A 22,721-nucleotide genomic window follows, 5' to 3' on the forward strand; every position below is an offset into this window, starting at 1 on the left:
CCTAAAAGGCCTCAACCAGTTCATAGCCAATCATAACTGCACTTGAAAGGAGGTTGTTCAGTTATTACTTTGTGGACTCCTTGGGATCCTGCTGAAGGCAGAAATTGTGAAATTGAATTTAACAATGTTCAGAAACTTGGCGGCCCCTCCCTCCCCTCTGAACTCCACCCAAACACAGGGCCAGGAAGGCCACCCCGGTAGCCCTACTCAAGGGAAAAAGCCTGAGGAGGGATGTGTTGTTGGGAAACCACGCCCACTCTAAAAATGCGCAAAACACAAGCTGTTTTCTGCAGAGTAATCATGGCAAGAGAAAAAGTGAAGCAAACTCAGTCGTGCTGAACTTTATACTAGAACAGAGAGTATGTACATGTAAGATGGGAGGCATTTACTGTGAGGGTGGCTGGAGCTAGTGGAAAGTTTCTTCAGCCTAAGAGGCTTATCTGCATGAAACGTCTACTGTGTAGGGCCTGGCTGAGAACCATCCAGATTGAACTTCAGCTCCAACCCTGGCACCCGGAGTCCATCACAAACATGTCAACTGTATTTTAGGGTGTGCTGCCACCTCCTGGCCAAACTCGTGTTGCTGTCACATCACAGGCAGTTGTAGCAAAGAGTGACGCAGCCACACAAGTGCAATCCGGTAACCCCAAACCCCACCAAACACACCCGCAAGCTGCTGGCTGACATTCCGTGGTGACTACAGGTGGTGCCACTCTGCTGCTAGGGGTCTATGACGGGGCGTATTGGGCAAGCAGATCTGAACAGTGGGGTGAGCCTAAATAAAAAATTCAAATAGCCTGGGGCGCCTGGGTGGGGGTGGGGGGGTGTTCAGTCGGTTGAGCATCTGACTCTTGGTTTCGGCTCAGGCCATGATCTCACGGTTCATGGGTTCAAGTCCCACGTTAGGCTATGCACTGGCAGCGTGGAGCCTACTTGGGATTTTCCCTCTCTCTCTCTCGCTCTCGCTCTTTCTCTGCCCCTCCCACAATCTCTCTCTCCCTCTTGCTCTCTCTCAAATAAACTTAAAAAAAATTTTTTTAACCTTTTAAAAAGAAAATTCAAATATTCCAAATGCAGATACACCAGTATATAGATTCCATTCTCTCACAGTGAAATAAAGAGGAGCCAGGCCCATGCCTGGGCTCAGCGCGCTGCAAGTTCGTGCTGAAAAGAAGCTGGAGAAAAGGCTGTGAATCCAGGAAGAGGCTCTGAAAAGTGAATTGCTATCACTCGACTTCATCCGAATCTTCTCTGCTGTCCTACCTCCCATCCGCCTGCCCCGCCCTCTGGTAGCCGTAAGGCCAGGCACCCAGAAGTCCAGAGCAACATGCCTGGGGCAGTAAGACGTTCCATCGCTCTCTAAGGCACACCGAAAGGCCTCTGACTGCCGAGGTCCCAGTGGAAACGGAACGAATAGGGGGCGTCTTCCTAACCTGGGGAGGGAAGGGAAAACAAAGCCAAGGAGATGTCAACTAAAACGTGAATGTGATCTTTATTATACAGCACATGTGGTATCTGTACATCCCAACAAGTATACAGGATACTCTATAAAACCAAACCTGACCGCTCAAAGTTACACTGGACGAAGATTTAACCCAAAGTCACGTCTTGTAAAAACACAACGCGGTCCTGTGTGCCATGTTCCGGATCGAGGCAGCACAAGAAGGGAGAGGAGAAGGACTGGGTTTGGGCCAACGTAACGTCCTCTGGTTATTGCACTTTCATTCTACACACTCAGTACGTTATGCTTTTATTAACACTGTAATAGACATTAGTCCTTTTGAAACAAATAAAAATATTACATAAAGGTAAAAGACAACAAGCCATCCAGACCAATTTTCTTTTCAGCCCTCCGAGTCAGGTGGCCTCCCCCAACGCCAGGTACTCACATGGTCTCTATGCTCCTCTCAACTGGACTGGATGTTGACAAAGCAGATGTAGTTAAACATAAAACCCTTTTAGGAACAGTAGTGCTACTTGCAACCCCCAAAGGAGAGTGCGATACAAGTTTCTGAAGGTTACCCCCCCCCCTTATCCACTTTGCCGCAGCACTGGCCCTAACCACTCCCCCCCGAGTTAGAAGGAGCAATCCACTTTTTTTGTTGTTGTTTTAAACAAAAAGTGGGTTACTTGATCCAGCAAATCCAAAAATCAAGCTTTGAAAACTCAAAGAAGCAACTAGTCTTTTGGCAAAGGACTCGTCAAGGGCCATTCATCCCGCTCTGAAGCAGTACGGACTCTGGCTGGAGTCTCCCTGGTTAGCCAGATGGGAGACCAGGCGTGCCTTCTCTCCAGAGCAAGGCCAGAGGGAATCTCTACTCCCCACGGGCTACTGTCATCACCGATCCCTCCTGGCTTCTCAGTGCTAAATACTAAGCCAATAATAATAATAATAATAATAAAGTGTCATGCAGTGCAGTTATCACTTTGGAGCCCTGCCACCCCAACCTCTTCTCTCATCAGGGAAAGACTTCTGGCCCCTCTTTGGCAGCTCAGGTAAAGATGCATCCAAATGCCGACAGGGACTGGTGGAGAGTTCTACCGTTCCCGTTTCCATCTGTCGTAGTTAATAATAGCCTTTCCTTCAACGTTTCCCTGAACTTTAGTGTTAAAAAATCAGGAGAAGCTGCTGTCTGGGCTCTGTTCCCTTGAAACTGATGGAGTCATAAGTGATTCTCTTTGGTCCGGAAAGAACCAACACTGCCCTCTTTCCCAGAGAAGTGGAAGGCTCGCTCAACCCGCGAGCCGCGTGCCTGTGGAAACCTCACCCAGGCGAGCATTCCTCAAGTCATGCCAGACTGCCCTCGCTGCCAGCTCCCTGGGCACAGTGTCAGCCACTCCGGGGCTCCGGGCTTCATCTATTTTTCTGATTGCTCTGCAAGAAGGTCCCTCACTCGGTTCTGAAGTCACGTAAGGGACCGGACTTCAAGCACATTAAAAATGGCCAGGTGATCGTTTTCGGGCTGGGGTAAACCGCCCTGATGAAGTGATTAGAAGGACAGAACACAGTGAGGGTCATTCTTCCATCCCGTCCGTCCTCCTCCCCAGCCACAATCTCACCTCGCCGCTCGGGAGCACATACAACCAAATCTAGGAGGGAAAATCGTTAGGACTTTGGTCTTGTCGAGCCCTCTATAGCCCAAGTGCCCCCCAGACTTCTTTGAATACCTAGTGTCTTCCCAAGTAATATACAGTACAGTACATTTCATGGCATCCCATCACCGTAGTAACAACGGGTGCCAAGGAACAAAGGATCCAAAATTAGCGGACAATGTTATAAAACAAAAGCAAAGTATGCAGTGTGTTATATATATGCACTCCTGCACTCAGCCTGCTGAGTGTTTAAATAACACCTCCAAATATCTATATGTGGACTTTGGCTGGCCTGGAGATTTTCAGGAATATTTTGCACCTTTCCTCAGAATACTTTTTTTTTTTTTTTTTTTAATGAATTGTTAACGCAACTACCGTCTTACTTAGCACTGGTCCCTCCCATCCTCCTTCCTCCTCACTCAGGCAAAAAATCTGCTAGGAAACTGGTGTCTGAGAGCTGACAAGGGACACTGGGTGGAGGACAAGCGACCCTCCCTCCCTGTGAATGGGGGTGAGAACTAAGACTTTGGAAGAATGTTAGGAAAATGACTTCAGCATGGAAGCACAGATTCCTGATCCCAGCTAGAGTAAAGGAAGACCGGCTGCAAAAGGGAAGCACAGAAGTCCTTTATGAAATCTCATACAGAACAGACACTGAGACTGTTTTTCCGGCAGGTAGACACTACTCACCTCTCCTTTTTAAACTTGAAATCTGGCTTCCTGGAAGCCCCATCATTGTTTCCAGAAGGACAAACGAGTTAACGTGACAAGAACGGAGTGATGATTTGAAGAAGTAAAGCTATAAATAGGTGTTAAGAGACCTACCGAACATTCTACCAACACAAGGCTGGCTGGCGCTCACAGAACCCAAAGATACTGGGTGTCTCACTTTATCGTTTGCAAGTAGAAAAGTTTTTAGCACTATGTGGAGTCTCTGAAGGGCTCCAAGTGCTTAGAGGGTTACTGTGCTCAAACGTATCATAATCCGAGCTCGGGATAGCCAAAGAGTTAAAACTGAACTTTAGATTCCATTTCTACTCCGTTAATGTTTAAGAGATGGTCATTCTCTCGGAAACAACCCTACAAAATTCCAGCAGCGAGTCCGCCCATTTTCTTACACATCTACTCAGGGACCTGCTTCACAGAGGTGGAGGTCAGGCACAAGGGACAGACCACAGTGCTTGGGGACTAGGCAGATGCGACAGAGGCTCCTCACCTCCACTGCCTCTTCCTTCACCCGCCTGGTTTTCTAAATCTAGAGGACCATTTTGGTGGAGAGAGGCCCGAAGTCAAGATCTGAGAGGCACCGATATTTAAATTGTTCCCCTTCAGAATTTCTTACTGTGTACACCTCCTGACAAATGCTCACACTGTGTGTGTCCCAACTGCAAGGGAGGGGAACCGCCCCAGAGGCTAACACACAGGGCGAGGAGCACACACAGAGCTACAAAGAGCATTCTTCTTTTTCATCTGGTGCTTGTCTTCTTGCCTTGTATTCAAAACAAGGTAAAAAGAAGGGACGAATTGCGAAAGAGATCTTGGTGAAAAAGCTCACTGACCCAAGTTTAAAAACATCAGTGTGTTAGGTTCAAACACAAAAACGAGAGTTTTTGATTCTTTTAAGTTTTAGAAACAATGTGGTATCTTTCTAGTAGGTTTGCGTGGAAGTTCACGGCCTCCAGATCACTGCCCCTTCTCAGGTCTCACCAGATACTCCACATGGGTCAATGTTACTCAGACACTCATCCCCAGGTACCATGTTAACTGGACCTTCCCCATGTTGAAACCCAAAGGGGGGGGAAAAAGTCAAGAATGAAGGGAAGAAAAAGAGATTGGGTCCTGGGGTTGCCAGTAACTCAAAATCCAATCGCATATGTATATACACACATATGCATACACACACATTTTTTTTGCCTTTATGCAGCCTCTTGGTGATGTAACCCATGAAAGCCTCCCCCAGAAGTCAGGGATATTCGGTCCCATAAATGTAAACACGCTGGCACCATAAGGAGCAGACAGCTCCGTTTCTAGCTCCCTCACCGGGGCCTCTGGCTGCTGCGACCTGAGATCTCCGGCTGCAGGTAGTGGGAAGTTATTTTTTTGTTCTGATGTTCTTACAATCCCAGAACTAAGTTCATGTTTTCCAGGGGTCCTGACGACTGGATAGAACCAAACTATTCCTAGCTAGAGCCGAAATTACAAAAATTCTAATTTTTAGTACTATCACCACCGCAGTGCCCCACTTGTCTTAGCAACATACAGTGAGCAGACGATGGTGACATTTGCCTCCTTTTCAGTTCTGGGGCTGGAACGTTGCATTCTTCAGTGTTTACGTGTCCCACACGATCTTGTGCGGACGGGATAGTGTGGGGCACCGGTGAGCCGCTGAACGCGCCCCGACGGCCAGCGAGCTCCTCGCTACCTGGCAGGCGCCTCTGCCTGGGAAGGTCTCAAGTTGCCCAGCGGGCATCAGTTCCCTCAGGAGCTCTCTGAATAAACGTCCAATTCTTCCCACGGCCAACAGGTGAGGGGAAGGAAAGAAACAGAGTAAAAGAGAAAGGTCTTTGCTTTCAAGTAGAGTCATCCAGTCCCCGGTTCGGCTGCTCCGAAGCGGACGCGCACAGCCGGTCCATGATGCCCCGGAGCATGGGCTGCACGATGCCCAGGAGGGGCCTCTGGGAAGGGTCGCCGTCCCAGCAGGCCTCCATCAGCTGCCAGCACTCCTCGTCGAACACGGGCAGACGCTCCGGCCGGGCCCCTGGAGACAGGCGCACGGAAAGAAGACCAGAGTCAGCGACGGGGCCAGTGCCACCACGAGGCCTGACCGGCTTGCAGACCGATGGCCCACGTGGCGCTCAGGAGTTCTGGCATCGACTGCAGACACCTAGGTTAGAACCTGACAGTAACGGTGACAGAACACTGGAACGCACTGGCATAGGAAGTAGAAGAATTGGAAATTTTAAAGAAAAAAAGCCTTGACACGGTTCAGCGCAATGCTACCTGAAAGCAAAGGGGCGACCTCGGTGTCTTCCCCAGATTCCCTGACGGTACGTGGCCCTGCGGTGCGACGGCCGGAGCGGGTGACAGGAGGCCCGGCTGCAGGGCCTGGTCTCAGTCTCCCCTCGATGGGGGCCGGGGCGGGGTCGGGACAGGGTAGGGCTTGTGGCTCTTACCTCTTCGCACATTGTTCCAGAGATGGTCTTTGCTGGCACACCTCTCAAATGCTTCGGGGAGCTTGACAGAGCCCGAGCAGATATACCAGAAGAGGATGCCAAAGGCGTAGACATCGACGGAGTTGTCGTACTTCCCTACAGCAAGAAAGGGCGACGGCAGTGAGCCGGGGCGAGAGATCAGCTGTGCCCCTATAACTGGGTCTGCAGAGGTCATCACGCCTTTTTGTCTAAAGCTTTTAACAGCCATGATCTCCCACAGCAACCCCGGTAGGCAGGACCGCTGACAACGCCCATCTTCTACCCAAAACCACAGCACAGGAAGGGCGATGCGAGACACCAGGATGGCCAAGACCAGAGCCTGACAAAGGAGGAGGAGGAGGACAGGCCTCTGATTTTGATTGAACAGCCAAGAAGACCCATCCTGACGGGTCGGATTGGGGAAATAAGCTTGGGAAACACAGGTGGGTGAGCAGATTGGAACCAGAATGTAAAGATTTTTAAATTTTTTAAAAATAATTAATTTATTTTTGAGGGGGGGTGGTGGGGAGGGGCAGAGAGAGAGACAGAGACAGAGAGAGAGAATCCCAAGCAGGCGTGCAGGAGCCTGATGCGGGGGCTCAAACTCACGAACTGTGAGATCATGACCTGAGCTGAAATCAAGAGGGTCAGGACGCTTAACCAACTGAGCCGCCCAGGCGCCCTTAAAATGTAAAGATTTTTTTAGTTTATTTTTTTCTTTCTGAGAGAGAGAGAGAGAAGGGAGAGAGGCAGAGAAAGAGATAAAGAGAGAGAGAGAGAGAGAGACAGAGAGAGAATCCCAAGCAGGCTCTACACTGTCAGCACAGAGCCCAATGTAGGGCTCGAACTCATGAGATCATGACCTGAGCCTAAATCAAGAATTGGACACGTAACCGACTAAGCCACCCAGGCACCTCAGAATATAAAGATTTTTAAAAGACAGAAAAGTCTGGATTCAATGGGCAGCATAACGTCCTTTAGGTTTTAGGGCAGGAGGTGACATGAAGAACCTATCTTATAAAGATTCTTCTGACAGCAACAGGATGGACTGCAGAGAATCAAGGGAAGTGAAATACCAAGCAGCCAAAAGAAAACAACCGTGGGGGGGAGAGAAATGTTCCAAGAAGTGAATCTCAAGAAAGAAAACGACTGTGTGCTGAGTCCACCGTGGGTCCCGCTCACCCCTGCCCTCACGCGCATCACTCAGGGAAGGGCCGGGGCCGGACCTGTGTGTGAGGCCAATGAGAGCAGGCCACGTACACGCTCATTTTAACTCTTCCCCACGCTGATGAGGGGCCCGCCGGGACCGTCCCCTCTTCCCTGGCACAGACACGACCCCCCCCCCCAACCCCTCAGGCTCAAACTCTCGAGTCCTCGTCTGGTCATCCTTTGCTGTTCACCATCAACACCTAGTTAACCACAAAATCCCACCCGTTCCTCCCGTGAACTGATCCTGAATCTGGCACGGCTTTTTTGTGTCAGTGCTGCTACCAGCCTGATCCTGGAGACCCAAACCCCTGGTCTGCCTGCCTTGGTTCTCGCCCCGCAAAGCCCCTCCACCTCCCGCTGCTAAGCTGACCTTCCGTGAACGTGTCCTCATCCCCCGCCTGCACAGTTCTTTTTTTCAAATTTTTAAAATTATTTTTGAGAGAGACAGAGAGAGAGAGAGCAAGTGGGGAGGGGAAGAGAGAAGAGGGACAGAGGATCCAAAGCAGGCTTTGTGCTGACAGCAGAGAGTCCTATGTGGGGCTTGAACTCGCAAATCGTGAGGTCATGACCTAAGCCTAGGTCAGACGCCTAACAGACTGAGCCACGTGGGCGCCCCAAAAGCTCAAGTTCCAGTATTTCTTCCACAGCGAGGCTTTCTTCCCCGGTGTGGATTTCAAGCTCGGTGTGTTTCATCTCCAACCTTGTTTGCTTTTACTCCCCACGGGGAGTTGTCCCCTATCAGGCAATTTTCCTCATACTTCCCTTTCCCCAGCCTCCAGAATGTTCTCTCCTTTCAGACACCCGGTTAGATTCTAGAGCCAGAAGGACCTAGATTCCAATCCCAGCTCCATCATTTCTAGCTCAGCATTGTGGGGTGGCTTTCTGATGTTCACCGGTCTGGACTTAACTTTACCCGTGACACGGGCACAAAAATGCATCAGCGGCAGCACAGACTTGCTGTGAGGATTAAATGGAACAAAATATATGAAAAACCGTACTCGCACTGCCTAGCTCCAAGAACATGCTTAATAGCAATGCCCTGCCCACATACCAATTTTCTCAGACTTGACTCAAGTCCTACCCCAAATCTCCTACCATAAAACTGTCAAACATTTCAACCTTCACTTACCACCTGTCTGAACACCAGCATCACATCACGTAGCACCCGAATTAGCACCTGGTCACACAGTCTGATGCTGCTTCCTAATTGTTTTACCTCTCTTAATAGATCTCTGTCATCAGCGAGTTCATTGATGATCAGGGCCAACTCCTGATGTACAGAAGTTATTCAGTCAGGACTTTATGATCAACTAACTGGTTGATTATGGCAACCACGGCACGAATAGCCCAGAGAAACGTCCAAAAGCAGACCTGGTGACTCCTGGTTACACTTCTCCTTCTCACCCCTTCACCTCCTCACCTTCCCCCTACCTGTCTTTAGGTTTCCCCTCCCCTGGCTCTCCCTTGCCCGCCCCAGACCGGCCGGTAGTTACTTGTGGATACTACTTAAGCAAGAGGTAGAACTCATTAAAGCATGGAGCCCTGCTGAGGCCCACTCCCGCCCTGCAGCTTACCTGTGAAAAGTTCAGGGGCCATATGGATTGGTGTCCCCACAATGCTGCCTGACATCATGGCCTCTGGCTTGCAGAACCCTAAGTCAGTGATCTTGGCACGGTTCTGCTTGTCCAGCTGCCAACAAAGCAGGGCAAGAGTCAGCCTGCGTCTGACCCTGCACGTAACGCTCAGGTGCACACTCAAGCTCAGGGGCACACTCAAGCTCTGAAGCGGGTGTCTACTTCCCAGGAGCGCTTCCTCAATCCTGCTTCCCGCCTCCCTGTCTCCAGACTCATTCCCATTCCCATCTTCCCCCCAGACTGTAAGCAACCTAAGGGCAGGGGCTGCCTTTTCGTCTTTGTATACCTAGCGCTTAGCACACTGCCTGGCACATAGCAGGAACTTAGTAAGTCTAGGAAGAACGAATAAGTGAAGGACACGGAGGAAAGGATTTTGGTTCCAGATTATTCTTCTCTGACCTCCAGACCCCGGGGCAGAAAGTTGCTAAGTACGAAGGCTGAGGTCCTCTGGTGAGCTGAGGAGAGTTTCCTGAATTCCCTGCAGTTTCCTTTCCCAAAGGCCCAAGAGAATAAATCTACGTCTCATTTGACTACAGATAAGCCTCTTAGGTTTCGGCCTATGATTTTAGGACGATCTTTCCCTTCCCCCCAAACTGCTGTCATCTCTCTGTATGTACCTGTTGCCAGAAACACCTCAATGATAATGCAACACAGTGTCAAGAGAATATGTCAGAGGAGTCTCTGCAATTGAGATAACGGAACATGACCACCTTACCTTTAAGGTGCATTTACCCATCTCAGCCCTCATCCAGCACCTGTGATCAAACCCTAAGCAATAACAAGACCTGGAAGCCTCGAACGCATCGTCACAAAAGCACAAAAGAGCAGGAAGACTATTCCAGATTAAAGGAGGATAAAAAACATGACAACAAAGTACGCTGTACGACCCTTGGAGCGAACCCTGGATCAAACACACAAACAAATGACCGTATTCGGGTAACTAAACATATTTGGGACAACTGGGAAATGTTAATATAGACTGCATGTTAACTAACAGCATTATACCAATGTTAAATTTCTTTGGTGTGATAATGGCATTTTAATTACACAGAAGAATGTCCTTTTTAGGAGATACAAGCTCAAGTACTTAGGAACGTGTTATCTGCAACTTACTTTCATATACTTGAACAAAGAGTGTGCGTACGTGTGTGCGAGACTGAGGAACAGAGAGAGACTAACCCAGGAGAAAGAGAATATGAATCCGGGTGAACCATATGTGGTCGTTGTACCACTCTTTTCTCTTCTGTAAGTCTGAAGTTTTTCAACAGTGTTCGGAGGAAAAGCCTTAAGCAACGTACGCTCAGTCTATGATGCGGCTTCACGCTCCCCAAGCCTTATGTCTGAGATCCCATCAATCCACTGTTTTTCCGGCAGCCTCTTCCTATGATCAAACTCACATTCGTGGGGACCCTCCCAAGGTCACTTAACCCACGGAGGCGGGGCGTTATCTCGGGGAAACAGCTCTACTCACCAGGACATTTTTTAGCTTGATATCACGGTGGACAAGTCCCTGGCTGTGCAGAAAGCGGATTCCTTCCACCACATCTAGGGCTATCTGTAGACGTGTCTCCAGCGTCAGCCCAGCCTTGGGGAGACAAAAGGGCTCACGTGTCACTAACAAGACAACTCCTCAGTCCAACTTGCTTAAACCAACTAAGAGTTCCTTCTGCGGGGCACTGAGAGTCGGCCTGCACCAGGGCACACAGGACAAGCGCAGAGAGTAGATGGGAAGAAGGGAAGAGGAAAGAAGTTGGGAGGAGGAGGCTGAGGGGTTGCCCCAAACAGGACTACAAGAGGCACAGTCCAACAACTGAACGCATGAGTTCATTTCCATCCCCTACCCCCAACAAACTCTGGAACTGCCCTTGAGACCCAGAGTACTTCTGGGTCTCAGGGTGCGTGGCTGCTAGGTCAGCGGAGCACGTGACTGCTAGTCTCAGGGTCATGAGTTTGAGCCCCACGTTCGGCAGAGAGATGACTTATAAACATTTTTTTAAGTAAGAAAATAAAAACATATTTTTTACAAAAAAAGGTGTTTCTAGGTTTCTCAGGCAGAATGACTTCTGCTGCATTGTAAGCCTCATTGGCCCAGGTTTGGCTTTACAGATTCAAATATCAAACTCACACATCTTACTCGTACCGGGCCTCCAACTTAGGGTCTCCTGAATTCCAGAGGACATTACATCACTCATCCAGAAGCTGAGATTCAGCTCTCTAGCCCTCTTGTGGGAAAGCATCAGACAGTGCTGAGCTTAACTCCTCTGAAATGAAGAGGGAGAGCCACCGGGAGAGTCATTTTCTCGACCCTATTGAGTTTCCACGGCTCCTGCGATCATTTCTAGAGATTCCTGTCTTATATCCAGAAGCGTCCGCATAAACTGGCATGAGAGGCATCTGTGAGAAGGGACCTACCCACATGCGCTGGGGTTAGCTTCCCCCAGCCCCACTGAGCCCCAGTGTAGGGACCAGAGAAACGAGCGTCTCTACTTCCCTTGCTGCTTTGGGCGAGGGAAACTGAGCATCTGACTGACCGTATCTCCTTTTCACTCAAAATCTTTCAACAGCTTTTCAGGGTCTAGACTGCGATTTGAATTCTATGGAAATTCTTTTTTTAAAAAAAATTTTGTTTAATGTTTATTTATTTTTGAGACAGAGGGAGACAGAGCATGAGTGGGGGAGGGGCATAGACAGACGGAGACACAGAATCCGAAACAGGCTCCGGGCTCTGAGCTGTCAGCACAGAGCCCGACGCGGGGCTCAAACCCACGAACCGTGAGATCGTGACCTGAGCCGAAGTCGGCCGCTCAACTGACTGAGCCACCCAGGCGCCCCTGTATGGAAATTCTTAATTCTGGTGTTCTACAATTTGTTCTCAACATGTCTTTGCACATCACGCTCTTCTAGTCCCAGACAGCTGCTCCAACACGACCAGTGTCCTTCAGGTGGAGGGCATTACGCTCCTCCTTCCCCCTAGTGTGGCCTCTTCCTTCTACCAAATTTTACCCATCAAGGTATATTTACCAAACTCAAATCCTCATGACATACTCACTGACTACAAGTCTCTTAGAAGCTTTTTGACAATTAGACTTTTTTTTTTTTTTTTAAGAGCGCTCTCCACCTGAAGTGGGGCTTGAACTCCTGACCCCGAGATCAAGAGTCACACGCGCCACTGACCGAGCCAGCCGGGGGCCCCTGGCAATCGCACCTCCTGATATCCCCTTCTCGTGCTTAATACAGGCTCTTGGACAAAAAGGAGTCACTGATAAATACTGGCTGGTTAAACGACAAAAACTGGCTCATCCCTCGAGAGCGAAAAAAGGAGGAAGAACAGCAAAGTTATAGGACGCTTTTCTGCTCCTCCGCGTAGTCTAGGTTTGTACCACCATCACCAGAGGTGACGGTGGCGAACCGGCAGCGTTCTGGGCCGAAAATCAGACTCTGAGAAGTCTGTGAGGTTTTTCCGGATTGGGGTAATCAAGCTTGACTATTCCAACAACGTGTCGTGAAAGCTAGAAGGCCCGGACAAACAAGGAGGGTTGACAGGCCGGGGAGGACCCCGTGGCTCCGGCTGCGCGGTCACGCCCTCGCCCCGCCTCACCTTCAGCCCGGTGTAGAGGTCCCGGTGCAGCCTCTCCATGATGAGCAGCACGGCGATGCTGGAGCCGCCGCCGTAGCCGTAGTCGATGACTGAGCCGTGGAGGTCCACCAAGCGCTCGTGCTTCGGCAGAGACCTGGTGGGAACGAGAGAGGCCGCGGCTGCCGTGCTCCGGTCTCACCCTGCACAGCGTGCCGCCACGGGGGAAAGGATACCCCAGGGACCACCCTCAGTCCAGGTCCAGGGGGACCGGCCCTCGGTACAGAGGAAAGGGAAAGACAACGGCCTCCAGTGAGGACAAAGCGTCACGGAATCTAGAGACGGACGGGCCGCAAGGACTAAGGAAGAAGTCCAACGGGAGACGGAGTCTGTGAGAAATCAGGATGGCGGGGAGAGGGCAAGCAAAGCCACTGAAGGCCTGGCAGAGAGCACGTGACTGGAACAAACCCAGAAATACTGTCCACGACACCCTGGGGCACAGGAATGGAGAGACCAGGGACGCTGCAGCGCTTGGTACAAAAGTCGTGTCGGCTTCCGGCTTCTTCTCTGGATCTTTTCCCACAGGGATGAACGACAGGAGAACCCACCTCATGTAGTGAAACTCCAAAGCCAGGTCATTCCAGTGCTTCTCATCCGGAGGGACGACCGACTTGAGGGCACACGGGAAGTGTCCTCCCCAGTTGTCACACAGGTACACCACACCGTACTGGCCCCGGCCCAGTTCCTGACCCAGTTTAGGTTTACCTATGAAATACAGAGACAGGGATGAGGCAGGAGAAATGGGAGCCTGCCTCTTGCTCTTGGGGTTGTGGGTTCGAGCCCCACGTTGAGTGTAGAGGTTACTTAAAAATAAAACCTTAAAGACTGCCTATGAAGAAAATATATATCTTGTTTAAGAAAAAAGGGAAAAAAAAAGGATTCTTAGACACAGACCTAAAAGTAGGAAGTTGTAATTCTGACAGTACTGGAAACTAGTAGAAAGTACCCTAACTGGTCCGATTTATTTATTTTTTTAATGTCTATTTATTTTTGAAAGGGGGGGAGGGGCACAGAGAGAGGGAGACACAGGATCTGAAGCAGGCTCCAGGCTCTGAGCTGTCAGCACAGAGCCTGACGTGGGGCTCGAACCCACCAACTGTGAGATCATGACCTGAGCCAAAGTCAGACGCTTAACCGACTGAGCCACCTAGGTGCCCCCTAACTGGTTTGATTTAAATAAACCTGTCATGTCACCTGAACTATACAAATAGCGGGACCAGGGGCGCCTGGGTGGCTCAGTCGGTTAAGCGTCCCGACTTCAGCTCAGGTCATGATCTCGCGGTCCGTGAGTTCGAGCCCCGCGTCAGGTTCTGTGCTGACCGCTCAGAGCCTGGAGCCTGTTTCAGATTCTGTGTCTCCCTCTCTCTCTGACCCTCCCCCGTTCATGCTCTGTCTCTCTCTGTCTCAAAAATAAATAAACGTTAAAAAAAAAAAAAAAAAAGAAATGGATTCTGTAACAAATAGTGGGACCAAACAGACTTTAGGGTTTCAAAAACACATCAGTGGGTGCTTAGGTAGCTTTGCAAGGAAGCAGCGTTAGAGGTAGAACATGCGAACGCCAGGTATCCAGAAACTTCTCCCAATTTACTTGGGAAAGACAGGGACTCACGATGTAGCAAGACATCCTGTAAAGAACGGCTTTCCAGAGAAAGGCGAGCCAGGCGGGGGGCATGATCCTTGCGAACCTTCAACCAGAGATCTTCTGTTTTCTCCAACCGACCTGAGTGGCCAGCTTCTAGCTGGAAGAGAAACAGAAAGAAGACACGTGACTTTCCCAGTCCCTAGTTTGGCTTCCTCACCTATTATATGGGGACAAAAGTATCTACCTGCTGAGGACAACTGAGAGAGTTACACAAGCTGTGCAGAACATGGCTCCAACACTGGCATCCAGGGAGCTCTCGATAAATAACCACTTTGCCTCCTGGATGCGCCATCTCCACACCCTCCCCTCTATACACACGTACACACATGTGCACGCGTGCACACGCACACACACACACACGCGCACACTCTGAGGGGACAAGCACATGTCACATAACTGTGAACCAGTGTGAAAGTTACAAAGTCATCCTCCTCTGTGACTCATTTCTAAAATACTAAATAAATAAAATTCCTACCCCTTGATTTTCATTCCTCACTCGGTGAAATGGGGAGAAATTAACCGAGTTCCCTTCATGTTCCCAAGAGTTAGAAACATCTCCACGTGAAAAATGTACTGATGAAACTTCCTATAACACGATATTATCCTTTAACATATAGGAAGAAGACACACTGATGATTTTAGAAAAATTACACGCAGAGCAGTGGGCAAAATATTGCTCGACAGGTAAGGCTCTTCTCTCCCTTCCGACATACGCACCTGCCGCAAGGAGGCTGCAAAAGCCTCGTGAGAACTGTTGAGTCGGGTCCGGAACTGGCTGCAAATGCTCTTGGCCAATTTAGAGGCACTGAGGCTCTCGATGGCTTCCTGGGCCACCTTCCTCTTCCATTCCAGTGTGATGGCGGGTGGGCTCACCCACGTGATACGCTGGATGATCTACGGGAAGAAGAGAGGAAGAACATGCAAGGGTGGGGACAGGAGCCACCAGAAAGAGCCAACGCCCTTCCCCTCTGGGCTACCCACTCGATAGGAGCAGGCTAGTAAGAGAGCAGCCACGTGAAGGCCAAGATTCCTCTCCCATTCCATCTACCTCATAATCAGGGCTCAGACCAAAGGAAAGCATCAAAGAACACTAGGCCTGGTCTACGGGCTCACAAACCCTCACTACATACAGTCAGCGCCGGGGGCGCCCGGAATTCCCTTTCTGAACTCAGTATGGAATAAGAGCCACATCAAATTCCAGAAAAGAAACCACACAAATGGCCTCTGGCAGGAAAGCCTGATTCTGAGAAAACATTTCGGCTGGGGAGAAAGGAATCTGAAGAAGCTAGTGAAGGAGAGTCTTACGGCTGCATAAAATATTTAAACGCACCACTCTCAAGCGTTAAAGTGGCTCCGTTCCTAATTATCTCAGAGCTGGCAGAAACCAGAACTGTCTTGGACAGGCAAATCGGGACAAACGGCCACCTACCTACACCAACAGAAGATCCTAGACATCAGCTGCTATTGGTGACTAAGGTTCTGAGCCAACCAGGGCCAGAGAATGTTTCTCTAAGCAAGCCCCACCTGTTTGATTTGCTCCCACAGCATCCTTGTAACCGAGGACCCTGAGTGAAACGTAACTTCGACGTGATAGGCGGCATTTAAGATCTGGAAGAGAACACACAAACCAAAGTCAATACGCCCTGAGCAGAGGGGCTGATTAGAAAATGTGATAAATAGTATTTACTTAAGGCAGGGTCCAGTTTCAAGGTTCCCAAATAGACCCATCGATACGAGTGCAGAGTCGACGCAGGTGCATCATCGGTTCTGCGGCTCTCTGGGCCCCTTTCCTTCCCTCTTCACCTTCTAGCTCATCACCCAAACTGCGACTGTGCAGCTCACAAGCCCCTCTGACAGGCAGTGCTCATGTGACGGAAAAGTTCAATATAATTCAAAGGGGATGGGCAGAGGGGTGAAAGGGCAACTCCGGGCTAACTGGAGGCTGGGTTTCTGTGTGGTGTCTGCTTTGTGCATCACCTGTGACACGGTATCTTGGCCATTCTGCGAGTACCTGTTTGAGATAATTACTGGTGATGTGAACTGAGACATCCTGGGACTTCTCCAGGCTCTGCAGGCACCGTTCCAGGGTGCCGACGAAGCTCTCGCGCAGGTAATCCACTGAGCTGATCAGCTTGTTCGCCACCGCCTGATTAAGCCGGGAGATGATGAGCTCCTGTATCTGTCGGATGCAGCATTTGATTTCTCTGGTGCCCACTGGCTCTCCGTTCTCAGGGACAATGACATCTATGGAGGCAGAGAAAGAAGCCAGTGGGCTGTGAGAGGAAGGGGCAGGCACTGAGAATAAGGGCCTCCCCCAACCAAAGCCGAGGAGCTACCAGCACGATGGCTGTAAAAGACACGGCTGGCTGACGAGCTCTGACCTTCAGTATGATCCGGGGCCATGCGATCCTCTACTACTTAGGCATCTAAGAATACTGAGAAAAAGCAACTGTGTCTAGAACGAGCCCATTGATTTTTGTCAGCTTTCATGTCGCATTTATAGGAGGAGGATCATTTATTGAGTGCAGACCATTTGACAGGCACCATACTAAGTATTTTATATATGCAATCGAATTTAATACTCACAATAACCTTGTCAGGTGGGTATTTTTTTTTTAATGTTTTATTTTTGAGAGGGCGTGAGAGGGGGAGGGACAGAGAGAGAGGGAGACAGATGATCAGAAGCGGGCCCTGCGCTGACAGCAGCGAGCCCGGTGTGGGGCTAGAACTCAACAAACCGTGAGATTGTGACCTGAGCCGAAGTCGGGCACTCAGCTGCCTGAGCCTCCCAGGCGCCCCTGTCAGGTGAGTATTATTGGTCACATTTTACGGGTTGGGAGACAGTCTCAAAGAAAGGACAAAGGCGGCACCCGGAAGGGTACGGTGCGGTTAGGAAGTAATACGGCTAGCATTTGAACCCAAAGCTCAGGGACTGCAAAGCCTTTGTAACCTTTCACACTGCCTAGTTCCTGGAAAAACCCGAGAGTCGGGGATTCAGCACTGATCAATTGCTAGATAAATAAAAAGTAAAACTGGAACACTGTCACCATCCAGCTACCTCCCAGAATCAGAAATCTGTTTTGCCAGCCAGAGGACAGAACTTAAGAGAAGACAAGTTACCTGCAAAAACTCCACTCCTAAAAAGGCACTCTCATGTCTACTGTGGGAATTTAAATCGGTGCTACCTCTTTTGGAGGAGATCCCATAACATCTAACAAAAAAAATTGTTTTTAATCTATCAGAATTTTAAGCTAACCAACAAATCAACAAAATCACCTACATTTCCTTTGACCTAACTATTCTATATATGTAGGTATTACCTTTAAAAAAAAAAAAAAAGGCTTTTCTTTAATACATTTTTCAAATGTTTATTTATATTTGAGAGAGACAGGGAGAGACACAGAGAGAGAGAGAACGAGTGGGAGAGGGGCAGAGATACAGAGACAGAATCTGAAGCAGGCTCCAGGCTCTGAGCTGTCAGCACACAGCTCGACGTGGGGATCAAACCCACGAACCGTGAGATCATGACCTGGGCCGGAGTCAGACGCTTAACTGACTGAGCCACCCAGGCACCCCAAAAGTCTTTTCTGAAGTGTGTATGCCATATAGCCAGCATACCTGCATTACCTTTATTTAAACAAAACAAAACAAAATGAAACAGAACAAAAAAACGGTACCAGAAATCTGGTTCCCCAGGCCAGCTGGTAAATCTTCTGGCCTCTTCTAAATTTACTTATTGCATCAAGGGTCTCCAGGAAGAACTTAGAACAAGGTTAAGTAGTAGCCATGCAAGTCTCGTCTAACACACAGCCGAGTACGGAAGTGGCTTCACAAATCCATCATGCAATTAACAGAGCCAGACGTCTGATCTACACGCTCCCAGTTCCCCCTGCGTCTGTTGAACTAACCACCGCTTCCCAGGCACCAAACTTGGTGTACTTGGCACCTAATATACAGTCAAATATTTCACGGTCTGCCCACCTTTACCAAGGGCTCTGTGCCACTGGCACTGATGTGCCAGCTTTGTTTCGGTGAGTCAGAAACCCTCCTAGCATCTCCACTGCAAGTCCTCCCTACGGGGGGAATTCACCAAAGACGTATCTTTGCTCATCTTTAGAAAGACCTGTAAGAGATAAGGCACCTGTGTTTGCTAGAGTCAACTCTATGTCCTTTGTATAAGTGTGACACGGCCGTATACCATCATTCGCATGCTCATTCGGGCTCTGAAGAGGTACCATCCACAGACTCTGTGTTATCTGCTGCAAGAGATGTGAAAATGTTATCTAGAAGAGGCCTTGAAGGCTAGGTAGGATTTGGAAATTCCCAAATAAAAGACATTTTGGGTTTAGGGCAGAACAGGAGCAAAGAAAAAGTAAAGGAAGCATATGGAGGACAGCAAGCAGTTGAGACCAACTGAAATAGAAATTACAGGAAGGTGCACATTGGGAAAGAGGAAGAGGAAAGTCGGTCAGACTTTGGAAGATCTTTAACACTAGGCTCATAAGTCTAAACTTAGTCTGTAGGAACAGGGAGCCGCGAAAGATGAACTGGAGAAAGGAGAGAAAGATGTCCGGGGGAGCAACAGGTAACAGTAGTTCAGGCAGACTAAAGAAGAGGCAGCAGAAAAGCAAAGGTAGATATGAAACAGGGACGAAGACTCGTCAGGACCCGGCGGCAGACCGGATGCAGGACGAGGGAAAGCAAAGAGCCGGAGACCAGGCTGAGCCTTGGGAGCCGGTTATGAGGACGACGGTGGCGGCAGCAGCCAGAAACAGATTAAGAAGCAGGAAAGCAAGGAAATTAACTCAGAAATAAGACCGTCAGATTCAAATTCTGCCCTTACTCTTCAGTAGCTATGTGACCTTGAGCAAATTACTTAACCTGCCTGAGCCTCAGTTCCCTCATCAAGAAGATGGCAATGTACAGAATCCGCAGGGAGACTGGAAAAAAAAAAAGAAAAGGAAAAAGAAAAGAAAGGAAAAGAAAAGAAAAAAAACTGATGCTAGCTCTCACATAAGAAATTCTGATTGGGGTGCCTGGATGGCTCAGGCAGTTAAGTGTCCGACTCTTGTCTCGACTCAGGTCGTGATCCTGCACTTCATAGGTTCGAGCCTTGAGTCGGTCTCTGTGCTGACAGCACAGAGCCTCCCTGGATCCTCTCCCCCTCTCTCTCTCTGACCCTTCCCCTTTCACGTACGCCTGCTCTCTCAAAAATAAAGAAAGAAAGAAAAAGAAAAGAAAAGGAATTCTGATTAATCGGTCTGCAGTGCTCTGCGGTGGTATCGAACATTTATATTTTCAAAGAGCCTCCCAGCAGATTTGGATGTACAGCCGGGACTGAGAACCCAAAGGGTAACTTGCAAACGACTTCCCTTTAATGAACAGGTGGTAGGGCTCACGTTCCTGCAGGGAGGTCCACAGACCAGTCAGTATGCAAGGTCAGCCACACCTAAACGTCAGCCCCAAAAGACCTGACCCATCACCGTGCCCCAATTTTCTTAACAGCCATCCATGAAGAATGGGGCTTCCAGAAAAGCTGAAAACAGGACTTTGGGAAATCCTCCTGAGCTGGGTTTCGGGAGCAGCCTGGAAAGAAAATGAGATCACGACACACACAGAAAGGACCAATAAGGAAGCATGGGCCATGCCGAAGGTTAAAGCCAAGGTTAAAGCATGACTTAGTAACATTCTTCTCCAGAAGAATTCTTCTCCACTAACATTCTTCTCCAGTTGGAGCTCTTCTCCAGCTCCATCAAGGTCAAGGGGATACAGACACAAACTGGAGATTAAAGAGCACTATTAGGATGAACTTACCAGAAGCTGGACTGCCAGTCCTGGGAAGGAATGACAGCGGAATCTTCCAGGAAGGCCTCTGAGAACAAGGGAAGCCACTCTGGCTAAATGATTTAAGGTGGGCTCCTGCTAATGACGGTTGGGTAGATGAGATCCTCCTGAGTTTCCTTTGGCCCTCAGAATTAATTGGCTCAATTTCAGGTTAGCAAAGGGTTAAAGAATCCTCTGGTCCCAGTAGCCCACGCCCAGCTCTCTAGGACCTACCTTTAAATTCCATGTTGGCAGCATCATCCAGAAGTTCCTCCTTCATGGTGTTCAGCGTCTCGACAATCATGTCCTTCATTTCCTCCTGCTTTCGGTTGGCAATATTCATCAACGATTCATACAACTCATTTTCCTTTTTTCGAGTATACTCCAGACGTTTGGGAGTAATCTGCAGGTCCCGCTGCATGTCAAAGGCCTGGTTAATAAAGATGTCAAGGGAGCGGCAGTGCACCAGATTCAGGGCCCTGGCCGCGTCCACCAGGCGGGTCTGTAGCACCTGGTGAGAAAACGTGCTCAAGTGTCTCAGTTTCTCACTTTGTTCCACCAACATGCTCTGAGCTTTAGTGTCTTGGCCAGGAGCCCCACAGTTACAGTGACTGCTGCTCAGATAGCCCAGGCCAATCAGCTGATGATGGAGCGGTGACCTTTCGTTCTCCAGTCTTCTGGTAGAGGAGGCAATGATCTCCGAGCCCAGCTTCGGCACTTTGAAAAAGAATACGGGAAAGGAGAAATACTTTCGGATTTCCTGAAGCTCTCGCTCATCCCTCTCAGAGAGTTCATCTTTGTGGAGTGCATAGGTTATCACAGGCAAGAAATCGTTCACCAAGTCACCCAGAACATCCACTGCAGGCCGGAGGCCTTGGCACGGTGCTACCACAATGTCCACTTCCTAGAAGGGGAAGGGGGGGGGTCATATCAGCACTTCAGGGTCAGAACCAATCCTTGCCTCCCCTGAGTCCCACACTGAGACCAAAGTCCAGATCTGTGATGGGCCAATGGGACTTCGGTACGCCCCCATCATTTGTCCAACTCCTTCCTGGGTTACCAACACTCCCTGGTGCAGCCTGTGCAGACAGGCACTTGTCTAGAGAGAGAAAGCAGTCAGTAGAAAGGATGGCCGTCTCTTTAGCCACTTCAGAAAAAAGAATTTAGTTCCTGGCTTCCCTCGTTGTTTGGAAACACCTATAGATACCCTCCGAAGAAGGAGTAACACAAGTAATGGAAGGAGAAAGAAGTGCTGTGGAAATTATCAGCTCAGGAGTGAGGCTGTCTGGAACTTTCCTCCCACTCCAGTCCTCGCTCATTGCACTTGCCCAACCTTTCAGAGCCAGCTAACTCCCAGACCAACTCCCAAGCGGGCTTCCAATCTGCCTGTGTACTCATGTCATGCCCTAGAGAGTCCTTCCTCGAACATAATCCCAAGCACTCTCTACTTCTCCTTTCCTTAATGTTCAACACATTTATACTTTATTTTTTGAAAACCCATTTTCCCTATTAGCCTGTCAACCCTTTGAGGGCAGGGACCATGTCCACCTTGTTCGCTATTGTAACTCCAGTGCCTAACACATGGGCCTCAATATTGTTGAGTCAGTCAAGCAGCAAACTAAAAACCAGGTTTGGCCAACATTGTTACTGTCCTATTCTAAAAGTCTGCAGGTATCTCAAAGTCTTAGCCACCTAAGTCTTGGTAATACCTTCATTCTCATGATCACTTGGTACGACAAGACTGAGGTTTGCCTATCCAGTATTTAGCCTCTGCATTATTGGGAAGGCAATGGTCTTTACAGACAAGGTGGCCAATAACGGGGCGGGGCTTTTGGGAGAACTCTTTAGAGGGGGTTTGACCCTCCCAGGAAGCACGCTCTCTGGCCTCAGCCTTCTTGCCAGTGGCAAGATGACGTCAGCCCGCAGCCCTAAGGCAAACCTGAGGGTAGAAGCCAGCACTGAGCATGATGGAGCAAAAAGAAACAGGGGGCTTGGGTCCCTGGCGACCGCAGAGCCGCCACACCAGCCTAGCTTCAGACTTCTTTCACGAGGGAAAAAAAATTAACCTCTATCTTGTTTAAGCAAGCCCGTTTTTCAGATTGTCTGTTACATGTGATTGAACCCAGTCATAACGGATATACCCAAGATCTTAAAGTGAGTTTCAAGCACGAGCTTTGGTTTAGAAACAAACGTCTACAGGTCCTTTCCTAGCCAACAGTTTTTGTTTTGTGTTCTTTTTTTTTTTAATTTATTTATATTGAGAGAAAGAGACAGCATGCGCACATATGTGCGTGCGTGCGAGTGGGGGAGGGGCGAGGGGCGAGAGACTATCTCAAGCGGGCTCCAGTGTCAGCAGAGTCCAATTCGGGGTTCGAACTCATGACCCCTGAGATCATGACCTGAGTCGAAATCAAGAGTCAGACACTTAACCGACTGAGCCACCCAGGTGCCCCTGTGCTCTGCTTCTTTCCTAAGGATCCTGAGGCAGTTAAGAG

General features: G+C 49.3%; 1 protein-coding gene across 2 annotated transcripts in view; it reads right to left on the bottom strand.

Moving 5' to 3' along the window:
* Window positions 1-1,473: 1,473 nt before the first annotated feature.
* The window catches only part of DSTYK (dual serine/threonine and tyrosine protein kinase), a 49,313-nt gene continuing 28,065 nt past the window's right edge, over window positions 1,474-22,721 (bottom strand). Inside the window, exons 3-13 of one of the 2 annotated variants that reach the window (XM_042975371.1) lie at window positions 20,461-21,130; window positions 16,415-16,647; window positions 15,928-16,011; window positions 15,121-15,297; window positions 14,371-14,500; window positions 13,310-13,466; window positions 12,726-12,858; window positions 10,599-10,712; window positions 9,068-9,182; window positions 6,267-6,401; window positions 1,474-5,851 (exon numbers count right to left, since the gene is read on the bottom strand). In XM_042975371.1, the coding sequence (XP_042831305.1) occupies window positions 5,664-5,851; window positions 6,267-6,401; window positions 9,068-9,182; window positions 10,599-10,712; window positions 12,726-12,858; window positions 13,310-13,466; window positions 14,371-14,500; window positions 15,121-15,297; window positions 15,928-16,011; window positions 16,415-16,647; window positions 20,461-21,130 (2,136 nt within the window). In that variant the 3' untranslated portion in view covers window positions 1,474-5,663. The remainder of the gene's footprint in view (window positions 5,852-6,266; window positions 6,402-9,067; window positions 9,183-10,598; window positions 10,713-12,725; window positions 12,859-13,309; window positions 13,467-14,370; window positions 14,501-15,120; window positions 15,298-15,927; window positions 16,012-16,414; window positions 16,648-20,460; window positions 21,131-22,721) is intronic. The other variant, XM_042975372.1, reaches the window with a different exon arrangement.

The sequence above is a fragment of the Panthera tigris genome, chromosome F3 (assembly GCF_018350195.1).
Source record: "Panthera tigris isolate Pti1 chromosome F3, P.tigris_Pti1_mat1.1, whole genome shotgun sequence".
Taxonomy (NCBI): domain Eukaryota; kingdom Metazoa; phylum Chordata; class Mammalia; order Carnivora; family Felidae; genus Panthera; species Panthera tigris.